The sequence below is a fragment of the Schistocerca gregaria genome, unplaced genomic scaffold, assembly GCF_023897955.1.
Source record: "Schistocerca gregaria isolate iqSchGreg1 unplaced genomic scaffold, iqSchGreg1.2 ptg000808l, whole genome shotgun sequence".
In the NCBI taxonomy this organism is placed as follows: domain Eukaryota; kingdom Metazoa; phylum Arthropoda; class Insecta; order Orthoptera; family Acrididae; genus Schistocerca; species Schistocerca gregaria.
In genome coordinates, this window is record NW_026062176.1 from 233,231 (window position 1) to 242,820 (window position 9,590).

The 9,590-nt window shown below is 42.6% G+C and overlaps 3 protein-coding genes across 4 annotated transcripts; 1 reads left to right on the forward strand and 2 right to left on the reverse strand.

The window, feature by feature from the left end:
* Positions 1 to 3: 3 nt before the first annotated feature.
* Positions 4 to 4,842, reverse strand: LOC126322418 (uncharacterized). The gene is made up of 2 exons (XM_049994343.1): positions 4,707 to 4,842; positions 4 to 4,626 (listed from the first exon to the last, which is right to left on the reverse strand). The coding sequence occupies exon 2, from the start codon at positions 4,041 to 4,043 to the stop codon at positions 2,280 to 2,282; it is 1,764 nt and encodes a 587-aa protein (XP_049850300.1). The 5' UTR covers positions 4,044 to 4,626; positions 4,707 to 4,842; the 3' UTR covers positions 4 to 2,279.
* On the forward strand, positions 49 to 2,001 carry LOC126322419 (uncharacterized). 2 transcript variants are annotated; one of them, XM_049994344.1, is made up of 8 exons: positions 49 to 94; positions 339 to 547; positions 707 to 770; positions 859 to 926; positions 1,018 to 1,282; positions 1,373 to 1,463; positions 1,544 to 1,621; positions 1,721 to 2,001. In XM_049994344.1, the coding sequence occupies exons 2-8, from the start codon at positions 471 to 473 to the stop codon at positions 1,999 to 2,001; spliced, it is 924 nt and encodes a 307-aa protein (XP_049850301.1). In that variant the 5' UTR covers positions 49 to 94; positions 339 to 470. The 2 variants fall into 2 exon arrangements, with proteins under 2 accessions (XP_049850301.1, XP_049850302.1); XM_049994345.1 differs by having other exon boundaries at positions 51 to 94; positions 370 to 547.
* A 310-nt stretch (positions 4,843 to 5,152) lies between the features above and the next one.
* LOC126322395 (uncharacterized) lies at positions 5,153 to 9,551 on the reverse strand. The gene has a single exon (XM_049994316.1). The coding sequence runs from the start codon at positions 9,235 to 9,237 to the stop codon at positions 5,167 to 5,169; it is 4,071 nt and encodes a 1,356-aa protein (XP_049850273.1). The 5' UTR covers positions 9,238 to 9,551; the 3' UTR covers positions 5,153 to 5,166.
* Between the last annotated feature and the right edge of the window lie 39 nt (positions 9,552 to 9,590).

Genomic DNA, 9,590 nt, shown 5'->3' on the forward strand with positions numbered 1-9,590 from the left:
TCGTTTTTTTTTTGTTTGCTAAAACATGTAAAGATTTTCCCGATATTTAGACGTGCTCTTATACACGCCCATTGAGCGTCTAATTTCTTAAGAGGTCCGTTTTTTCACCAAAATGACCGATCAGAGGTAATCCTCAATCATCAATGGATTCTTTGCTTAGGGAGCATTTGATCGTGGTCAATTTTTCAAAGGGCAGACTCTCTTGTGCATTCAAATAAGCAAATATATAATGGCATACCATCAACCTGAGTGATATGCGGCTTTTTTTCAAACTCGGCTTATCCTCGGATCGCTTGTAACCCTTCATTCCTCATATCCGAACTAACTAGTTTTCTAAGGCCAAACGCGCTATTAACAACGTATTTATAGATACCTCCTCTCAGAGCAGAACGAGATTACCCTGCAGAGACCGATAGTCTATCTTATTATATTGTTGATTGGACTCATTGTTATCAACCTTGACCAGCCGAATGACTGAGCGTCCTAAGAATAAGAATGAGCTAGTTCACAAAACTTATCCCCCTTGGGCTCATTTAATTGCAGGAGGGTATGGCCGTGCATTTCAATATTCAAACAGACACAATTCGATGCTGCACGCACACGTGCGATATACACATACGTATAGGCAACTTTTAGGTAGAATGCACCTGAAATATGTTTGCTGCTATATCAACTCTTACAAAATTTATCAATAATGCTAAACCAGAGCTGGTGGCATGCTAGGGGCCGTCATTACATCGCCGTTAGAAGTGGTCAAGACACGTCTACAAGTATGGCATATATTCTCCTTCTTTTATCCTGGGTGTTGATTGCTTTCTGTGCGCACCTTTACTCATTCTAACGGTCTGTGATTTATAGGCTCGCTATCACAAGTCGTCTTTGCAGTCGGGCTTTAAGTTTGGATTTGGGACCATTCGCGCGCTCTCGTACGTCCACAATCCTGCTTGGGCTGTTTTATGTATTTTAGTCGTTGGGCTTATTTCTCACCGGAAACCGTTGTGCTCGCCGTGACTGCAGTGTTCTGAGGCGAGAAGAGGGTATCAAGGGGCTCTATCGTGGACTGGGGCCACACCTTTTCGGCGTCGTCCCGTCTCGTGCAATTTATTTTTTCACCTATGGAACATCAAAGCAGCTGTACATCGAAAACCTCGGCATGAATCCAGAGGGCTCCGCTGCGTCCTTTTCAGCCGGTGTAACAGCAGGAGCCGTCGTAGTCACCACCACACAGCCAATTTGGCTTGTCAAGACGCGCATGCAATTGCAGACCAAGACGTTGGAAGTCGTACGTCATTTTCCCTTTATTGCGCGCTTTTTGCCTAAGTGGCACTTACAATTTGTTGTCTGCTTGGTTGGTGCCTCTTTTTCGCGAAAGAAATACAAAAATTCGTTGGACGCTATCCTGAAGATCTACAAACAAGAAGGACTGCGTGTATTCTATAAGGGAATGACCGCATCTTACGTAGGTATGTATAGCCAAAAGGCGTACTATGCCTTTTCCAATACCATTCCAAATTATGTGAACAACTTTACTGTTTATTTTTAGGCATTTCTGAGAGTTCACTTCAATTCGTTCTGTACGAAAAGTTCAGAAATATAGTTAAAAGAAGACACGGTGGAAGAGGTACGCCCTAATTTCTTAAAGCGTCGAATCTCGCAGCTTTTTGATGTCTGTAAACTTCTAACGCAGCGCCGTTTTTGCTTCCGCAAATTTTCTGAATAGATGATCTGCACCCACTTGAATGCCTAGCGGCAGCGAGCCTGTCCAAGCTCATCGCCTCCGCGTTGACATACCCCCACGAGGTCATTAGAACTCGATTGCGTGAGCCTGGAAAAAATATATACAAGGGCGTATTCAATGGACTAATGCTCATCTACCGAACCGAAGGCGTTCCTGGACTATATGGCGGAATGAGCGCACATCTATTTCGTGTTGTACCTAACGCCGCAATCATGTTTCTCACTTACGAACTGGTACTCCGTGCCTTATCGCACCAAATTTAACCGCCTAAAAGAAACCAGTTAACTCCAATCGTTCCGCCTCTTTACGGGCTTTTCTCCACTGCCATTCAGCATTTTTGGCCATTGTATTCGCTTGTTTTTTGCGTAAACCCTTTTACGACGCCTGAGCTTCAAAATACAACCGCTGCTTTTAACCAGCTAGAGGCCAAGTTAATAAACACGTCACCGAGATATCCATATCTACCCCCGCGATACATGTCATAACTCTTCCCTTTTTTTTCGGCGAATCCTTCACACAATTTTTTCCTGTACATGCTACATCAAACATCTTCTATCTCATCCAATTCCTTGCCGTCGCTCTGCTCTATTTTCCAGAGAGAATCGCTCGTACAGGGGGTGTTCTCTAATATTTGCCTCGGCCGACTGATGTCCTCTCTTTCCTGATGCGCTGAACGAAAAAGCGCCTGCCGCGGAGAAGGTACAGAGTAGCAGCACATTTCTTCAATAAGCAAGTAATCCGCTCGAGCCCAGCTCTTCTTTGCTTCGGCACTTCCGAACTTTGCCTTAAACATCGCCCCTTGGAAAGGAACCAGCTCGGTGAACAGTGCTTTTTTGCTCGGGAATCCGCATAGCTGCTCTCGAGAGAACGCGTATCCGAAGGGCCTTCCAAGTCTTGACCAGTACGCCCTGCTAATCAGCTGCGTATTCTCCTTGATTTTTTGAGATGCGCCGAAGCACTGAGGTTTCACGAATGCCTGGTAGTTTTTTTGAATGGGTACAGAATGGGAAAACAGGATTCCTCTCATAGCAATCAACCCTGAGTATTCCTGCAGGCTAGCCTTGTCGGCATATGTTTTGGACAGAATATCAGATATAGAGAGATAGTCAGATGCCAGGCAAACACTTTCCAAGTTTTGATCAAATCGAGCATAGTTCTCGTACAGAAATTGGACAAAAGTTTCTGATTCGCGAAAGTCTTTGTACATATCTTGTATGGCCTCTGGGCTTGCCTTCAGAGGCAATCGATACAATGGACTGGTGGCCGGAATAACAGGATGCTGGCTCAGTTCTCGAGCAGGGATGCGGGCATCAGAAATTTCTTCATTTTTGAGTCTTTTTTTGTACATGATCTTTCCGACGCAGTGAAACAGGGCTAGAGTGGGGTCTTTGCCGATGAAGTGATAGAGCTGCGCGGCCGGATTTTCGTTGGCGTCTCGATAGATGAGGCTCTCAGGTTCCGGTTGGTTCAGTTGCCGCTTTTTCTTGCTGGGAGGAGGAAGAGAGATCGATTTCAGAACAGTCTTCCTACTCACAAATTGTAATGTCAGAATAGCATTACGAATATCGCCTTGACACATTTCAGAAATTGAAAGAAGGTACTCCTTGGTAAACGCCAGTCCTTCCGCTTTGCAGATTTTCGTCAGGATTTTCTGAGTTGTGGTGAGGGATACCTGGTTAAACTCGACGACTTTGACCGCTTGATGCTCTAAGATGTGATCTGAAAAGATCCTCCGTAGCTGACTTGGCCCTTTGAAGTTTCTGTCATCGCTAATGATAAAAACAATAGGATAGTGAACAGATTTGGACAAATAGAAAAGAATAAAATCTTGAAACCTTCGTGTTTGGTTCGAATCGTGTAGATAAGGCATATTCTCAACCAAAAGGACCTTATCTACACACGTATGCAAATCAGATTTTTCGCTGTCCAATCCGTCGTCCGACGATGAAGGAAGATCAAATCGTACAGGAAGAGATGGATATTTTGAACGAGTTAAAAATTGAAAAAAGGGCTCTAATTTGCTTTTCTGAGTCGCCTTGACATCCTGGTTGTACGCCTCTCCTACAGAATTAATAGAAATCTCTACCGGACTATGATACTCCATCAGCCTGCACTGGAAAAAAGTACGGCACTTCTCTATACCCGTTGTCGTCTGATTATTAATCAAATTCTTCTCAACCAATAGTCGAATTGTCTGAGTCTTTCCTGCACCACAAGGCCCGGTGATAATCAAGCACTTCGCTTCCTGGGTACTGTCCACATGCGAGATCGTTGTTTGCCTTCTGCGACGGCACGCTATTAACATAGAAACTAAAATTTGACTTACTTGCTCGACTTTTTTTTTATGTACGGCCAATTCTTGCAAGTTATTTGGAGCGTATTTGCTTGTCCACAAGCAACCATTGGGCTTCTGAAGCCTTCGCACCCACCTCTTTATGGTGCCCTGTTGCTCTTTTTTTCACTGAGCGGCTTTCCAAAATAGACTGGCGAATAGCTTGGCTACTTAGTTGCTTCTCAAATGGTGGCGACAATCCGGAACTCGACATCTTGAACGCCGCTTCTCCTCTCTCCAATTCGCATTTATTCTCTGTTATAGGGTCCAAGGAAAATGAAATTTTGCCGCATGCTCGCATTGACTTCGTCAACTTTTGGCTTGTCTCATCTCTTCTTTGAAATTCGTCGAGCCCCTCCGTCATGACTTCGCCAATTATTTCATCTCTAATATCTCGAAACGCGTCTCTCACCTCGCCCTGCTTAAAACCGTGTGTATATTGACCTCGTCCTTTCGAAGAAATGATACTCGGTGTCAATGCTTCACTACTTACCCAGTCAGCCGATGATCCATGTACTCCTTCTTTACACCACTCGTAATGCGCAGAATAGATATTCTGCAGTTCGAACGAACATGGCTTCAGTACCGACCGCAAAACCTGCACTTCAACCCTAAAATTGTTCGTGCAATACATACCTCGCTGTCACTCGGCGGACATTTAGAAACCGGGCTAACGGCCTCGGGGATCACATTGTGCTTTGAACGACTGAATCCGAATGAGGCCATCACTAACTTCCGGCGCCATGTCAATTCAACCACCGTAGATTGGATTAATAACCAGGCAAAAAATGTACATATGTAATTTTTTTTAACGAATCTGCCTTATGTGTACTAATTCTTCTCGCTCAACATTCGAAAGAAATGCAAGAGTTCATGCATCGGTTCCATAAATTCTACAGAGCTCCGGTCGCCGCCTCATTCTAGCCAGGTCCAAGAACTATAATTTTGAACTTTTTACACACGCGAGACAGATGCTTTTTTTAATACGGGAGTGCACCGTCAACTTGGTTTCAAGTCAGAAGTCACTCTGCGCCTCTCTGTCTTTTCCTTTGATTTCAAAAAACTGAACTTAACTACTCAGACATGCAAATTTTTTTTATTCAAGATCCGCAATAATACTAGCGATTTCCTTACTGAGGCCCAGTATTTTTGAACAATACTCTCTAGAGTTCAAAAATGATTCCTGAAGCCAACGGTTACAACATTTTTTGATAGCTTTGGATTTCAGCTTGAAGTGAATTCGAATCACGTCTTCAAATCCTGGATAAGGATTTTTTAGAGGATCCAATATCGCCCATTTCAAAGTAGCTAGTTGAATCGTCTCGTTGTAGGCTTTGCTCTTCTTCATTGCATCGCGGGTGCCAAAGGTAGATTCGTATCCTGGCTCGTTGAAGTAAGGCTCAGCCACAAAAATCAGCGACTGAATGGACACGAAGACTTGGAGCAAGGTACTAGTGGCCTCATTCCACTTCTCATCTGGTCCACCGTGCCATGTACCGAGCAGTGATAGACACACTTTCCCACTGTTATATAAATTAGGGTTAAACCGAACCAATCCGTTACCAGTTGTTCTCAAATTAATGAGAGGCTCGGTCTTTGGGTACTCTGCTGGACAGTATACGTCAAACAAAAATAAGCCATTTTCATAAGGCGTGCCGACTGGACCAGAGATTACGACTTTCATCACGTCCATTCTCTCGCTACTTACCCTTATGAATACTGAAGATGACCAGTGTAGTGGAAGACCGATATTCAAGGAGCCAAGTTCCTGGGCCAGACGCTTCATCTTGGCTGTCGAGACACTGGTTTCAGACTCAATCTGTTTTGCGTAGTAATGATTATACACACCATTGACGGACATTTCTATTTCATCAAGCTGAAAAGGTTCCAATTCTTTTCGGTAAGTTCCTTCGTCCGTACTCGAACTACCCGGGCCATTAAATGACGAGCTGGCTTCTTGGCTCTCCTCCTGACTCAAACTGAGAAGTGGATCAATGATCTGCTTAATCTGCTGCTCTGTGAGGTTGATTTCCAGTGTCAATCTTTCGTCAATCGTCCCTCCCATCATCGATTTGTTACTATTATTACTGCTTTCTTCAGAGTCCGCGTCTTTTTTCATGTTCCTAGATATATTTCTACTAGTTTGAAACTGTAGCTTATTTGCCCCCTCTATTATTCGCTTCATGAACGAAAACGATAAGTACCAATTACTCTCTTTGTTCTTTGCCTGCGTTGCCAGCGCCATAGCGAGCTCCTGGTGCTTTATCATCACCCGAATCACCCTCAATATAAGATAATATATATCAACTTTACGCATGATGTCCAACAATGAATCATTCCGCAAATAGCTCTCTAGTAAAGGAATCAGACACGACGCTATCAAAACCTCATAAACCTTTGGATGTAATTTCGGCTGATCCAAAAGCTCGACGCTCGTCGATTTGTCTGCATTACAAGCTACAACGGTCAAATAGTTTTCAATAAACTGAAGCATTACTAATAAACTCGCATGTTCCTGATATTTTCTCTGTACCTGCCTTATAGATGCATCCCATACGCAACCTCGACAATTCATCCCAGTCTCCCACCACGTACTAGACAATTCCAACCAACCGCCTTCTGTCGTTTGATTCAAAATCAGCTCTATTTCCCTCTCTATTTCATTCTTCTTTTCTGCCTTTCTAATCTCTTCATTCTTTGCATCTTTTGCCTCGATTCGTACTATGTCAGCGCACATTTTCATTATCCAAGCCAACGCACCACACGACCATATCTCATTTCTCAAATCGAGTAACTCTTCTCTCCTTTCCTCCTCCCACTCAGACAGTTCTGCAGACGGAGAATTAATCCATATGCGCGAATCGATTAACATCTCCGTCAATATTTCAATGCTTACACACTCCGGTGAGTACTGAGAATCTGCATGCTGCAGTGCCATATTTGGCGTTAACCTGTAAAACATATATAAGTTCTCTTTTCTTTTAACTATCGTCTGCCTGATTTCCGTGCGATATTCCGAAATTTTCTCTGTTATCAGAGTTCGAACATCATAGAACAGATCCCTCAAAAAGGCCATCATCAACTCGTTCTTGGCAAAGTGTACTAAATATCTCGGAAACAGTAGCACTCTCATCAACATCAACCAATGAATCGCCGACATGACTCGTCGCCTAATGACTTCTATTTCTCTCTTGAGCGAGATCGTTCCATCATCATACGCTGCTTCTCCATACACATTATTATTACTCAATGTGTTCTGTTCAAACAATTTTGCCTGAGGCTTGGCCAGTGGATCATTCATGAATGACAGACGAGAACGCTCGTCGTAAACTTTTTGAAGCACAGTCAGTATTTCTTGTTCTAAATAGCTCAGTAACATGGCCAATCCACCATACTTGAAAAAATATTCGGCCACGCTGACATCATCTCCACTATCGATTCGTTCCCACTCCTTTCCATCTGATAAACTAGTCTCCGTAGTTTGATTTTTTGATATAGTTGTTAAGTCCATTACGACAAATTTTTTGTCCTCGCGTGCGCACTCTTGAACGACCTGTCCAAATGTCTGATTCCAATCAGAAAGCGTACGTTTTTCTGTCTGGCCATTCCTAAATACTATTTGCTCAAAACATATTTTCAACTTAGGGGCCGGTTCAGTAGGAAGAACACTCAAAAGATCATCAAACAACTCCTTCAGTCTCACTCTGCTCAAGATAGAATAAAATTCATTGGTTCGAAGCGGGCGTAGGGGATGAGTTTCATGAACGTGGTATCCTATCCGTCTTTCTCGGGTGAAGCAAATCCCAGGTTGAACAATGCTAAGATATCCGCTCACTTCGACAATCTCTTGCGTGTTCCTCATTGCTATAGCAGGATATACAACGCTACCCTTCAAGTTAGAATACGCAATCCCAAGATCGGTTTCGTTGACGCCAAACGCTAACGTTCCTTCATTCATATCCACCGTCACCTTAATTACATCCCCAGACTTCACAGGATTCTGATGTACCACGAAATTCCCGTTGTGAGCCATAACCGATGTGTCCACCACAGAAATGCAATAAGACCATCCAGAGTTATCAGTAATTTGTCCTGGATAATGTGGGTCAAATCCATGATTTTTTTTACTCACCCCTATCACTAGACTGTGTTTGAGCTGTTTAATCCTCACCTCCCATTTGACAATCCCTTGAGAGATAGGAAAATCGCTCACCGCAACCAAAAACTTAGACTGGATTGGTAGACCTTTTGGACCACATATTGTTAAGCCATCTTCACTTATTATTAAATTTGGGTGTGAGCGCTCTTTTCTAAACTTGAACGCTAGTTTAAGCTCTTCTCGATTCTCCCATCCATTTATCATCTGCTTGAGCCTCGTTGGCTGACCGTGTTGACTATGGAGACACACGAACACCTCATCCTGAAACAAAAGCAGATCCCAAAAAATTCTTGCAAAGAAACCGTTCTCATGTGATAATAACGAAGGCGTTTGAGATTGATTCGTCACATGATAATTCATGGATTTGCACAAATAGGATTTGAGCCAATGGGCGACTGTTTCCTTGTTTTCTGGATGTAAATTACATACGGCATGTATGATCGGTATTAGATAAGAATAATACTTGACGACAACAGACTTTGATGACTCTACTAGATCTACAATAAACTGCAATATAGGTTCTAGCAAGTTTTCCTTGTTAAGGTAGTCCTTAAAATTCGGATCATGTTTTACTGCTTGAAAGATTTGCAATTTCTTTTCAAAGTCCGTCGAATTACATAATTCTGGTCCAGTGGCCATCGTTAACAATTCTAAATTCTGCGCTAAACTCTCAATATAGCTCAAAAACGCTGAATTGCTATTGTCCGTATTAATGATCAATGTAGAAAGAATTTTATACTTGTACATCTCGTCCAGCCCACCTAATTTTGTCAGCATCAATCTCAAGACCTCCTCTTTAATTCTCTCATCTTGTTCAGTAAATGCCAAGTCTATTATCTCTTCTAACTGTTTGTTTGCTATAGATTTTATCTCTTCGAAGAGGTTCTGATTCGTATGTATAAAACTACAAAGTAGAAACAGAATGCTTTGACGTTGGCCTGAGTTTTCTGGTGACAGTTGCATTAGAAGGTAGAACGACGCCAGTTGCTGCTCATTCACTTGACACATCGTATACCGTTGATTTATTTGGTAATATAAAATCAGGTAAGCAAGTACCTTCGAAAACGCTATCAGAGTCGAAGATACACATTCAATATTTTGAAAAAATGCTTGTACTTCCGAGTAAACGGTATTGTAGATCAACTGTAAACACGTAGCTGAATTCGAGATATTGATTTTTCCTATATTCAAGATAAATTTCGCATATCTGGGATTCTTGGATGCCAACAACTTTTCTAAAATAAAACTTGAAAGGTGGTCCACGCAAGCGAACCGAACAAGAATTCTTTGAATAACTTTTTCTGTTTCGGGACTCGCATTTCTTAGTAAAAGAGATATGACTTTATCTGTCTCGCGTGTGT